The sequence below is a fragment of the Triturus cristatus genome, chromosome 3_2 (assembly GCF_964204655.1).
Source record: "Triturus cristatus chromosome 3_2, aTriCri1.1, whole genome shotgun sequence".
Lineage (NCBI taxonomy): Eukaryota > Metazoa > Chordata > Amphibia > Caudata > Salamandridae > Triturus > Triturus cristatus.
In genome coordinates, this window is record NC_140584.1 from 190,819,117 (window position 1) to 190,833,485 (window position 14,369).

Sequence of the window (14,369 nt, forward strand, 5' to 3'; positions counted from 1 at the left end):
GTGCACATTGCACACTTCCACCTAAAAATAGTTCCTTTCCCCTCAGTGATAAACCTGGTTCCAAGTGATTTTTTTTATTTTTAGCTATTTTTATATATTAACTTTAAGTATTTGTAGTACCTGCATGTCTGGTGCCCAGTTTGATGGTGATTTATTTTCGGTCTCCTTTAGTTATAAAGTATTTAAGTGATATTGCAACATTGTAATTTGTGCAGTTTGAGTGCGTTGATAGCTGATAACTTAATTTTTTTCTCCTTTACAAATAATAATAAAACACACGGTACAGCTGAAATGCTTTTACATTAAAAAATGTACTAGTAAAACAGCTACATTAGTGAATGTTTTTTTAATATAAAGGTTTAATGCAAGCATGTGGCAGACACATTTAGGAGGCAATGTGTTTTAGGTTTTTGCTTTTTTTGACACAGTTTTGCTACAAAACAAAAAAGAAATTCGCCATCTCACTGGTCTGGCAAGGTGAGCCCTATTGGCTTTGCAATGCTTGTCCATGATGTTATGCTCTAAATCCACATCAGCTGTTGCTGGCCTTTTTTCCCTACATGCTGCTTCTGCTCTCCCTCTCTTAGCTTTCTCCTTTTAGGCATATTACTGTAGTGTAGTATTGTGCTTTCAAAATATGTTTGCACCATAGACTAGTAAAGCCCAACTATGCCTTAACTAAAATCTTGCAAAAGCCGGAAAGGATGTGTTGGAAAAAATATACAGACAACGCCAAAACTGCACATAAGACACAACTTGATCGCTAGCAAAAATCAATTATCAAAGAATCGCAGTGCTATTTTCATAAAATGGCCAGGAAATGGGACAGCTTGCCATGCAAGCCCTTCTCAGTAGTACAAGGTCTAACACTCCCCCAAGGCACAGACTCTTTTGATATTCTCTCAGTCTCTTTGTCAACATTTGTCAGATGTTTTTCAGCTTAAAGTAAAAAAAAAAGCACTGTCATCGAAGACTGGTAAATGTTGGGCCAGTCTGAATATTTAGCCTCTCCCCTGAAAACTCCAGGTTTAAAGGGGGTAGGAGGTGGAAGGAAAAACAGAGGGCCTGATTTACAAAGGTAAACTCACATGTTTGAGTATGTTTACCCTTTATCAGTATTCACAAAAAAGTATTTTAATAGTAAGTTTACGAGTGCGAAGACTCTGCAGTCGGGGGTGGAGAACTCTGCACATAAAAAGATCTCATTTCATGTGCAGAGTTCTCCTCCCTGACTGCAGAGTCTCTGCACTTATAAACGTACTATTAAAATGCAGTTTTGTGAATAGTGAAAAAGGGTGAACTTACACAAATGTGAATGTTTACCTTTGTGAATCAGGACCACAGTCTTTAACTAATGCCAATGGAATGTAAACATTTTAGAATATAAAAGATTATGGGCCATATGTAGGTAAATATATTTTACCGATTCTTAAATACCGAACTTTACCGAATCGGTATTTATGAATCGGTAAGTTATATGTAGGTAATCAATCGGTAACAATTACCGATTCGGTAACATTCGGTATTCAAGAATCGGAATTTACCGAATCGGTAAATACCGAGGTGGTATTTACCGAATCGGTAAAATCCGAAGTGGTATTTACCGATTCGGTAAATACCGAATCGGTATTTACCGATTCGGAAAAAAGAAAACACATGACTGGATGAAACAGCCAAACCTGTGCAACCAAACCCCACCCAACCAGGAAGTGGCCACACCCAGGCAGGTGCACACAATCAACAGACTCTGGAGAGGCTGGGAGTGCAGAGGAGAGGCAGGGAGCCAGTGACTGATTGTGCAGCTCAAAACCACAATGTCCAGCCAGGAGACACAGAGAGATGGAGGGGAAAGGAGGAGGAAGCAGAAATTTAGCCCCAAGGAACTCCAGGTACTAGTGGAGGAGGTGGTGAAGCAGCACCAGAAGCTGTTTTGGAGGCAGTCCCTGCAAGTGCCAGAGTCGGAGAAGCGGAATATATGGCTGGGAATCCAGGCGCAGGTCAATGCTGTTGGAGTGACCCCCAGGGACATTGAGGTACTTAAAAAGCGCTGGTACGACCTGAGGATCGTCACAAAGAGGAAGATGGGGGAACTGCAGAAGGAGGCCAGCCGGACAGGAGGTGGAATTAACAGGGCACCTGCCCTTACCGAACTGGAGGAGCCCGAGAGTGTCGTGGGGCTTGGGGATGCCGACAGCTCTGCCAGAGCCGCCACCCAACAAGGTAAGACGAATGCACACCCATGTAGCCCCCCCTACCCCTATCCCACATCCCCCATTGTGAAATGAGTATCCCACTCCAGTCCATGTGTTAGTGCAGAATGGCAATGCATTATGGGAGATGTAGTCAGGGAAACCCCAACCATGAACTGAATAGCACAGAACAACAAGGCATGGTACACACATTAGCCAAAAGCAGGCAGAGGACAATGTGAGAGTGTTACAGAAAGCTATTGTGATGCTTGCAATGCAGGCCTTCAGGTACACTGAGCTGATGTTGCATTTCTGTCCACAGATGTAACATCGCGCAGGACTGCACATGCAACAGGAGAGAGGGCACACCGGCAAGACAGTTCAGGGCTGGCCAGCACAAGTTCTGCCCAGAGATCATTGCCACAGCCAGCATCACCACTACCACAGACAGCATCACCACTACCACAGCCAGCATCACCACTCATGCTTGAGTCACTGGCCACATCACCGCCTGCATTTGTGAGGTCGAGGAGGCGTGCTGCTGGCAGGTTGCGAGTGTTAGAGACCTCATCTGACGACAGCAGGGGCCCGGAGCCAAACACTATGCCCCAGGATGGGAGCCATGCCACTGTGCCCTCCACCTCACAGGGAGCACACATGGGTGCCAGACGGCGCCGCAGGTCGCGGTTGCAGAGTCCACCAGCACACGTTGACAGCCATGGGGTGTTCTCGGGGCTCGAGGGCAACATGTTGAAAATACAGCGCCTACAAACAAAGGCAGTTATGTCAGTTCAGCGGCAAATGCGGGGACTGAAAGCTACTTTTGACAACATGGACAGGGGCATCAGCGCTATGGCGGTGGGGATGAGTGACATGGCAGTGGGCATGCGGGACATGTCCCAGTCCATCAAGCTGTTGTGCAGCAAGTATGATGCAGACAGAGCTGCACGGCGCCGGGAACGGCAGAGGAGAGACAGTCATACCAGGGCACTCAACCGGCTGGCAACTGCCACTTCACTACTCTGCAGGCGCTCTGTGGCTATGCAGGAGGCCTGATACACTGCAGCAGCGATGTTTCTAGGGGGATGGTGCAGGTCACCAGTGCACTGGAAGTGCTATTGACAAGCCAGGCGGCCACAACTGGTGCTGGGGATGCTGCAGAAAGCATCGAAACCAGTAGCAGGAGCAGCATAACCCCCCCGGTCCCAGATACACGCAGGAGCAGCAGGCGGCATGGGGCTGGCACTAGTGAGGAGGCTCAATCCGTGGCATCCCACACTGTAGGGCGTGGCCGCAAACATTAATGCTGCACGGCATAGCCTAAGACAATTGGGTGACGTAACCCTGGACTTGCTAGTAGTCATTACGCAATGTTGCCAGAATGGCATTTTCTTGGTGATGTGGCGTAGTGCCTTATTATTAAACTACGTCATGACATCCAACAACTGTCTGTGTCCCCTTACTTACTCAGAAATAGTTGCATGTGATCTCTGCCCGTCTCTCTCTCCCATCTGTTGCTGTTGGCACTCCAGCTGCGTTGGCCTCTGGCTGACCTGACTCATCCTCATTGTCCTCAAAATCTGTTAGTTCCACCTCTGTTCCTCTCTTTGTGGCAAGGTTGTGCAGCATTGCACAAGTGGCAATGATCTTGCAACAGATGATGGGTGTGTACTGGCGTGCGCCTCCGCTTTTGTGGAGGCAGCGTAACCTGCTTTTCAATAGTCCAAACGTGCGCTCCACCACGTTGCGTGTAGATTTGTGTGCCACGTTATATCGTCTCTCACTCTGGGTTGATGGGTGTAGGTAGGGAGTGAGGATGAATGACCGCACGGCATATGCACTGTCGCCTAGGTGAGTATGAGAGAACCATCAGTCACATGCCTCAATACACGATGATTTGCACTTAGTAGAATGGAGCGTCACTGTTACTTACCTAGCAGGTATCCTTCTCCAAATTCTCCGGCAAGCAGTCGTGTGTAGATCCCACTGTTCTGGAAGATGAAGGAGTCGTGGGTGCTCCCAGGAAACTTAGCTACGATATCAGTGATGATGTTCCCTGCATCGCAGATCACCTGCACGTTTATGGAGTGGGTGGACTTTCTGTTCCTGTAGATGTGCTCAGTGGCAGCTGGGGGGCAGATTGGAATGTGTGTGCCATCAATGCAGCCTATGACATGGGCGAACTGTGCCATGTGATAAAAGTCTGTTTTGGTTCTCTGCAGTTCAGCCTGTGTGTTTGGGAAGCTGATGTAGTGGTGCATTCTCTGCATCATGGCATCCAGGAACTTCCTGAAGAAACGGGACATGCAACTCTGGGATACACCACCCACCGCAGCTATCACCCCCTGGTAACTGCCAGATGCGAGTAGATGTAGGCTGCAGAGCACCTGCACATGTGGTGGTATGGCATGCGCCCTTCTTGTTGGCTGGTCCAGGAGTGGGTGCAGGTCCCTTATCAGGTCCATGATGGTTTGTGGGTGTAGCCTGTACCTTTCATGTATCTCAGCCTCAGTCTGTTGAAAGAGTGTGATGCGCTGTCTGTAAATGCGTTCCTCCCGTCTCCAAATCCTCAGACCTGCTGCCTGTAGACGTAGGCGCCTTGCAATGACATACAGAGCGGCCATGTTGTCCATGCTGTTGCATTTTGGGATTGCTTATATGCACTGTTGATGCTTACCACCTGCTTTCAATCTGTGTTAATTACCGACTCTTAATTACCGAATTTCATGGATTTCTTAATTACCGAATTTACCTACATGTCTTTTCTCTTTTTACCACTTCTTATTTACCGATTCGGTAAATATGTATTCGGTAAATATGAATCGGTATTTTAGAATTCGGTAATCATGAATCGGTGTTTACCGATTCATATTTACCGAAAACTGGTTTTTGGCCTCCTACATCTCACTTGACTAAATACCGGTCGGTAATGGGATATTTACCGAATTTCGGCCGTTACCGACCGGTATTTAGCTACCTACATATGGCCCCTATACCTCTAATTAAGGCATCAATATCACTCTTTAAAATTCCAGTTGTAATCTTTTAGGGAGGTAAATTGGACCAGCCTGTTTTAATTGAATGTCTGGCTTCAGGGCTATAAATGTATAAACCATGGGTACTCTCAAAGATTTGCCCAGGGGCCACAAAGTATGGTCTGTGGTTTGACCAAGGGCCGCACTGATGCCAGCAGGGTGGCGGTAAGGGGTCTGGGTGGGTCAGGGATGTAAGTAGGTCTAAAAATGTGTTAAACAGGCAATCATTTATTTGCAGGTTAATAAATGCTTGCCTGTTTATTTACCATTTTGTTCAGAATATTACTGATCAGCAACTAAACAGCAGCTCGTGCTGCTGTTCACCAGGCGGGCCGCTTGTAAAGGCCAAGAGGGCCGCAAGCGGCCGGGTCGTACTTTGAGTATCGCTGGTATAGACCATGAAAGAGAAGTGAAGAGATAGACAAGTTAATAAAATGTATTAAAGCAGCAACTTTAAATTCTATGTTGAAGTAGCAGTTAATGCAAAGAATCTAGATCTTACTGAAAGGAATCCAGCCCTTGTACTTTTGCAGCCTCAGCACAGCCACTTTGTCCTTAACCTCTGCCCCACTTGACATCCCATACTGAAGCTCTCCAGATTAAGCATATTGACAGAGTAGTATAGGAATCCAAGATGGCTAATATTGAGACTGAGACAAAATAAAGATGAAGCATATGGAGAAGAAGAAAGATCAGGAAATGTTCAAGTTTTAGGACCATATGTTCTCCTCCGGTTCTGTTACATTTGAGGCCATGCCACCTCTGTTGGGATATATGATTAAACAACTACTGTCTAAACCACGAATTCCTTAACCACGAAGGCTAAACAACGAACAATGCCAAACCACTACATTTTTTACAACGAGTTCCTAAATCACGAAAGAGACACCTTTATCTTTCTGTCAGTCTCAGCAGGTTCCTGGTCTTTGTACGCATTTACATCTCCTGGCTTGCTACAGTGGACAGCACTTGCCTTGAATCGCAGAGCTCGAGAAATGAGGTTTCAGACATTATAGTGCTACAGCGTTCCCCGACTCGATGAATCACAAGGCAATGTTTCCCCTCCTGTTTCGCTCACTGAACGGGTCACTGAGGACCTCTGATGACAGGAAGGCCCGGTCCCTAAGTGCTTGCCCCGCATTCTATTCCAGCGTTGTCGGCGTGCTGTCCCGTGCCCACCCATCCCGGTGCACGTCCTGGCTATACACCCGGAGAAGAGACATGTGCAAATATATGAAATGTATATTGGAAAGAGTTTGCGCCGATTTATTGATTTATGATTATATGCTACCAACAGGCCCCGGCCTGTCTCTTCATTACCGCCGCTATCAGTTATATCTCAGCCTGACGCGCCTTTCATATGGGAACGTTCTAAGAGCTCGTTTTCTCTCTTCTCCCTTGGATAAAAGGCTGCACCCCGGGCAGATTTACAGTGAGTGAAGGCCTCCCGCAGGCAGCGGCTGTAATTTAGCCGAGACCGCACACAAGAGGAGATAATCAGTTATCACCGCGCCCCAATCCTTACACAGCTCTTTCATGCACCGGCGCAACCCCAGCAGGACTCTGTCAGTGTGCCGCGGTGGTTCCTCTCAGGGTTCCCTCAATACACCCCAATATTAACGGAGAGCACTGCATTCGCGCCCTGGACTTCAAACGAGACAGCTTCGTCAATGACACACCTCCTTACACAGTTCTTGCAGCAGCCGCAAACATGACATTACTATACCAACGCACCACAGCAGCAGTCACACCTCGGCCCACACAGAAATCCATGCTTGCGCCACCTAAAACTTACACATGGCCACTGTTGCCCTCAATTAGCACACAGCTCAGCAACGTACCCCTGATCTCTACAGCTCCAGTCCTCGCACGGCTGTATTCTACTGACTGAGACTTCCAAACACTCGCAAGAGGATGTTTTGTGGCAAGAGGAAGGGGCGCAGCCGCGCAGCTACTTGGCATGAAAATGGCAGCAGTCATTTGAACAGCACTCGCTGGCACGGCGCGAGGATGGGTACAGTATTTGCCGACAGGTGGGACTGGTTCACATGGGGTTAAAAGAGGTTGCAGTGTCCGCCGTGCAAGCACTGAGTCCATGTGCATGAGATAACGGATATATGATTGAACAACTACGTCTTAGATCATTCGTGGTTTAGGAAAGTCGTTGTTAAGGATTGTCATTGTTAAAGACTGGTCATTGTTCAGGCTTCGTTGTTCAAGTCAGTCGTTATTAAAACTTCGTTCTTAAGGATGTTTCCCCCTCTGTTGATCTTCCCCCTTGCATTCCATGTCTAGAATGGAGATGAACTATGTAGGCAAAGATGTGTCTGTCTACTTGTGAGTTAGCTAGCGAGATTCACAAGCTCAGTTCAGACGAGAAAGCTGCAGTTTGCTCAGCTAATTGCCTTAAGGGTACAGGAGTGACTGGACTTTCGATTTAACAGTATGATTTTAAGATCAATGAGAACATAAAAAGGTCACATGGATCTTGGGATATATAAATTCATTTTACAAGCAAGAACTTTATGGTTGAGTGTATGGAAAAACTGGAGCTATTTGCCTGTAGTTAAGAACTTTCTGGATGTTTGTTCAGTAGATTTGTGTAACAATCTTGCTAGGTAGTGGACAGTCACTTAAGCAAGACAACAATTGCAAAGAGTCATCTCAGACTCCTCAAATTGTCTTTCTGTTTTGAAGGATGCAAAGCCAGAGAGTAACCCATTACTAGTGACCTCACACCTATACCTGCAAAGAATTCAGAGCCCAAGTCACAGAATACCAAGTACCATTATAGCTGCTGGGACAGTTGAGACAAGACTGACATGAGTGGTCACTCTGAGCACCCCAGAGAGACTTCAGATATATTGATAACCAACCTGGTGTTTGACATTAGTCAGTACTTGGAGGTTTTTCCCCTCTGAGGAAGACATGCAGTCCTGGGACGTGTGGAGTGGGGATATCAAGGGTCCCACAAAACTGACTGCAACCTATACAATGCAAGCAATGTCAGGTGGGTATAACCAGAAGATACTACTGCACCCAGTTAAATTGCACCCATATTACCACTTTCTTTTACTGGCACAAATCCCACCTGCTTGGAGCAGGTGGAATTTGGGAACGTAAGAATGCCAGGAGTTTGGGGAGAATACAAGGAGAATGGTCTGAAGTAACCAGTCCTACATATTATTCACCATTCTAACCTCATACTTGTAAAGGCCTCTAAATGGTGGCAGTAATACCGGCCCAGTATTACCAGCCCATTATACCAATAGCTTGTAATGAGGCCCTGCTGTGCTTAACATACTTGCTCCCTTTGACAATGCTTGTTTTACTATTTCATCATTTTGCCATACCCCACATGCCCTTTGAGGTACCAAAAGTCTTTATCAAGGATGGCAAGAGAACAGGCCCATCACCACCCTTATTGGTCTTGGAGCTGAAAGCAATGCCTCAAAGCTACACTTCGAAGTCTTATGATCCAGCTTTGTTTTCAATGGAGCTTCCAACATTCCAATGTTCTAATAGCTATTAGAACATTGGAATATTGGGAGCTCCATTGTAGACAATAGAGTGCTCCCTGCTTCTACGGGCCGGTAAAGGCTCGCAGAGCAACATTCCAATGTGTTACAAAGGCCTCTCGGAGCTCGAGGGGATTTAAATTCCCTCGAGCTTCGAGAAGCCTTTGTTTTATTTGTTAGAACATTCTGCCCTCTAGTGGCAGAATGTTCTGATAGCCTTATAGCCCTTCGTAGCAGGGATATACCGGCTATTAAAGTCCCGTCCCTTGTTAAAGTCCCTCGCCTTCGGCTCGGGCCTTTAACGCAGGAGCGGGCCTTTAATTGCCGGTATAGCCCGCTACAGCGGGCTATAAGGCTATAATATGGTTTCCACAGGATAGTAATCAGAGCTTGATCTCTGGGCTTCATTGCTAAGGCTTTAAGCAATGTGATGTGATGTTTGGTGTTTGCCCTGGAACATTCATTTTTAAACCATCGAGGAATCTGGAGTGTTGGAGCAATTGGCTTAGATAGTGATTTTCTAATAGTATTACATAGAACCTCAAATGAATCAATCATCTTCCCTTTATATACCTCCTCAGATAGGCATTTAAAAATTAAACCAATATTCTCCCTGAATATTTTTCTCAGAAGTATATTAGGATCTGCAATTTTCCAACATTCTCTAAGGTTATCAGTGGGCATAGATACATCTATACAAGTAGGAACAGTCTTGAACTCTTTCCGGGAAGGTACAGCGAGCTCAGGTTCAACCGGGTTATGATCCCCAAAATTGGTGTCTATAATTTTACTTAGGAATGGAAATTGTGTAAGACTATGGGAAATGAAAATGTAATCGATTATAGATGACAGTTCCTGCCCTTGAAAGTCGGAATGGCTAAGTTATTAGCCCCTGTCCAATCCTTTGTGTTTAACATGTTGACTGCAGCGATAAAACTTTCCAATTCCTTGCCTCTGATATCCCTATCGCCTACCGCTTCTGCCAATGTATAACTGTGCACGCTTGGCATTTTAGCATTAAAATGCCCTCCCATGCATAAATATAAATGGTGCCCCTTTTCTGATACGTGTTCCACAAGGGAGGTGATATATTCGAAGAGCTTTGGGAATCTCTGGTTTGGCACAATGAGGAAATCATTATTGTAGAAATGTATTATATGCACCTGGAAATCATTCCCTGGTGCATTAATGGCCTATGCATTACCTTCAAGTAATATGTTAATCCAAATAGCTAGACCTTCTGATGCTCTACCTGCATGAGAGGGAGTGGCCAGGGAATTAAAGCAGAGAAAACCCTTAAATCTATAGGACCCATTGCCCAAGACTACTGCAGTAGCAACATATCACAAGAGCTGATAAACGTATACCATTCTAGTAAAGCCACCTTCTTCTGCAGCCCTGCAATATTCCAGCTCATTATCCTTAGGGGTCGCTGATGATTTAATATAGGGATGTTTGGAACTGAAATGTTTAGCAACCTAGGAATAGCTACACTGGAAGTTCTGCCCATAGACACTGGCAAGGCTGTATCAAAAGGGGTAGAAACTACTGCACATCAATTACTAGGTTTGATGAATAGCAGGCAGTTGAAGGCCAAAGACTATTTAACCTGTCTATCCCGGTGTACCTGGGTGATTCCTCCTTTCAGTCAACATCACTAAAGTCGTGTAGGGAAGGAGCGGATCTATTGAAACACGGCAGTCCCTGGTGTTGTTGATTAGGAAAGGTGGGTAAAACAAGGTGTTTTTTTACATTGACAGGCTTATAGAAATACCCCAAGGGTAACATAAATATAATGGAATATAAGAATGCTTCTGATTCATCATTTATCAATCTCCTTACAATACTAGGGCGCTTGAAGTTTGCAACTATTCAATCGACTTGAATACCCTTAGGGTCATGCCCAAGCCAGCCAACTCACCTGGCCATTATAATATCTTGCCCCTCAATGTCAGTAAGATGCTTGCTTGCTTTTAACGAGTGTGCAGCCTTGTTCTGGGTCTGTTCCCAGGATTCAGTTTGAGACAACTTCAAAGGAGGTAATCCTGCCAGTATTAAGACAATGGGCAACAGTCCGGCAGTAAATTTAAGATTGTAGGATTGGGATTAGCGATTTCAAGCCCAGCCTTCTCTTGAATGGTAGCCCCTTTACCCTGGTCAGTGCTCTCAAGAAATGGAGGTCGATAGGATATGCATGAGTCAGTGTGCCCCTTACCATGTAGCATTACAGAAGTAGCCCTCTCCCTGCTGTCCATTTTAGGGCGTGAAGCAATTGAATTAGGGGAGTTTGGTGGAATGGCTGTATCAGGCCGACCTTAGTTTCCCTCTGTAGACTTATGTGGGAAGGCGTGTTTGTTATTATCTCCTGGTGCAGTGCATCTGTGATTGGCGCAGTTACTGCCGGGAGATGATTTAGCCTTTAAATATCCCTTGATTGCTGTCAAACGCTCTAATATGAGTCTATTTTCTTCTCCAGTGCCTCCGACAATAAGACAACCATATTCTCAACATTGATGGGACCAAAAGAGCTGCTGTTTTTCTTCCTCCTGCCATTGCCTGGCTTAATTGTGACTTCCTGTGCACAGCACAAGTGGATGTCTGTTTACTAGGCCTGGACAGAGTTTGTGGAGTTCAGCGATCAAAAACACTGCCATGATACGCGGAGTTCCGCAAGCGGTGGAATACTTTATGTCACGCCATTAGCGCTGAATTTTAGCACTGGGTGTTTGTCCTGTGCTGTAAAATAACATTTTACAGGGTGAATGGCACCACACGCAGTGCAACAAGGTGCTGCTTCTTTCTGCTGCTTGAGTAGATGTTATACTCAAGCGGCAGCTTCCTCAATGCAAACGGAAGTTTCTCAATGCGAGCGGTAGTGACCATTCGTGACTGCCCATGTTGAGAAATCTTGCTGGGAGGTGGTCTAGGGTAAGGTTTTCCTTGCTCGCCAACTTAACGTTGGCGAGCACGAGCGAGGGAAAAACTCCGTTCCGCTGCGTTTTTTGGAACTCCTTGCACTATGCGGAGTAGGAAAAACTTAGCAAACTCTGCAAGTTGAGTGAAATTTCACGCCCAGGCCTAAGCCATCGGTTCTGGAGAGAAATTAGAGCTAGTTATACTTTTAGAAACCAAGAGCCTACAAATAACTGCGGTCAGTTCTCCACCACGATTTGAATCAGACAAGATTTTGCTGTGAGTGTCATCTCCTAAGACTGTGTCTGGTTCTCTGCAATTGTGTCCATTTATAGTATTACCACTTAGTCCTAAAAGATACACTGACTCGCCCACACAACTCCCCTGCCCCAGGGATAGCCTTCATTCAGTCAATGCAATTTCCATACTGACAACCCCAATCATTCTCTTGAGCACAGTGTCAATCCCTGTTGGCTTGTGAGGCTGCAAAGGGCGCCCATTTACTTTATGCTTTATGCTTTACAATATTTACTCAAAAATGATACAAATTTAGAGCTCACTCCCATATTTTCCAACAGTATGGCATTGCAGATGTTCGGGGTGGCCTAGCCTGATCCAGCCACTTACGGCACGGGACAGGCCCGCCCTTGTACCGGGCTTCGCCAGGGTGTGCCCTGAACAGTGGGAGCGCGGTGCCTTCTTATGTGCTGTAAAATCAGGGAGTTGTGGGTAATGTAGTCTCCCCAGTGGTGTCTCAACCAACACTGGCTCACTCCCAATGGTGTCCTCACTCGCACAACCTCCCACTGCCTGTGGGAGTGCTGCACCCTTATATGTGCTGTATAATCAGGGAGTGGTGGGTAATGTAGTCTCCCCAGCAGTGTCACGACCGACACAGTCTCACTTCCAATGGCATTCTCACTCGAACAGACTTCAACTACTCAAACAAGTTATACTGGAGAATCTGAGTCCGAGTCTTGGGAGACCTTCCAGTCCATAGATTTCTGCTACATATCTTCCAAGTAAGGCATCTCAGATCTGGCCAAGATAAGAACAAGAAGGTCCTTAACGCAGAGGGGAAAAATGTTTTGTTCATTAGGCAGAAGCAATTCCCAGCTTAGTGGGATATTTTCTGAAAAATACAAAACATTGCTGACAGGCTGTTATGAAAGTTAACCCTACATATCAGTTTCAATGAAATTGCCCCGCTAATGTGTTGGGGAACTCTCATTTCAGTTTGATGGGCCTTGACTGTTGTGTGACCTAGCATGAATGGAATACTCACAATCTACATTTGATATTTTTATGTATTTAAGTTTTGGGCCAAGACCCTGACTTCAATTAATATAATTCAAAATTTGCTTTCATTGATATAATGAGTGCATGATGAGCAAAGAAATGTATAGAGAGCAATAGAGTTAGGCAGATACAGTAAAGTAGGGAGGAAATGACAACATCGCTTGTGAGTAGAATATTTCTTACCTTGAGGGCCTGACTGACCAGGATCTCCTTTGCTTCCCTTCAATCCAGGAGGTCCTGAAATCAAGTATGCAAAGTATTTTAGTTGATGTATTACTAATTTTCATACTTTCCCCTGACCAAGGTTACAGTTCTATAAAATATTGTTATTATCCATTTCAACCATTTTAATCACCAATATTTACCTTCCTCTACAGTGGCATCACCCCTTTAATTGATAATCAATTTTTATTGTCATTTCGGAGAACCAAACAAACAAAACTTTAGTACACCTCTTACAACATAGAGCGTGAGTTAGCCACCTCCAAACAGTAAGAGCCACCTTTCTGGTATGACTAAGCCAGCAAGAGATCGGCACATTGATGCATGAGAAAGACCATAGGAAGGAGATCAAAATAATAGATTCAACCATTTACCCCACACCTTGTGGAATTTTGCTGGGCAGCCAGGTGCCTTATAGACCGGTTCTTCTTGGGTCGTGCACCAGTCAACCCCTCGGCGCCATTTCCTCAGGGTAGGTGGGTTGGCCTGAGCCCAGGCCACCGCAATGTCTCACTTGGCCAAGGTGACCGCAGTCCCTAGAAAGCATTTATCCGCTCTGGATCCATCTAAGCCATCGAATACACCCAGGAGAAGTCGCAGGGGTTCATGTTCCTTGCTTTATTTCTAATTGGGAATAATTGCTTTCTACTGCAGTGCTACCTCATTTCAAGATAATACTTAGACCTACTACTTTTCCTGTAAAGTGACTACAATATCCATATGGAACTTATAGTTTTTACTGTTGTGTAATTCCCATTAATCCGTTTGTGGACAACATAATCTTTTGGTGAGGTGTCTTGAATGATTCCAAGCACCCCCGCAAGATATGTTGATATGTCTAGAGACCAGCTAGCTCACAGTGCACCGTAAGTCCCCCTAAAAAGGGAGTGAATGGTTTCTGGCATCCATTGAACATGATAACCCTGACCCCTCAGGGATTGTGGTAACAGATCAGAAGCCTTCTGCTCAGTCACTCGTACACTTGTGTTCTCAGAGAAATATACAGAAAATACACAATGGGACGTTTTCTGTATATTTATTGAACCAACGTTATTTTTGTATCGAATACATGTGCTGCAATAATCAGTAGACAGAAGCAGATAAAAGTGATTACAAGCACCAAAATAGTAAATAGCAGATACAGTTCCTCCATGGTTCTTAAGGCAAGGCATGAATACAGGCATAAAATACAA

At 45.3% G+C, this 14,369-nt stretch overlaps 1 protein-coding gene across 2 annotated transcripts in view; it reads right to left on the reverse strand.

Moving 5' to 3' along the window:
• Positions 1–14,369, reverse strand: part of MARCO (macrophage receptor with collagenous structure) — a 199,564-nt gene that overhangs the window by 103,606 nt on the left and 81,589 nt on the right. For both annotated transcript variants that reach the window (XM_085647468.1, XM_085647469.1), the window contains exon 4: positions 13,138–13,191. In XM_085647468.1, coding sequence (XP_085503594.1) covers positions 13,138–13,191 — 54 coding nt within the window. The remainder of the gene's footprint in view (positions 1–13,137; positions 13,192–14,369) is intronic.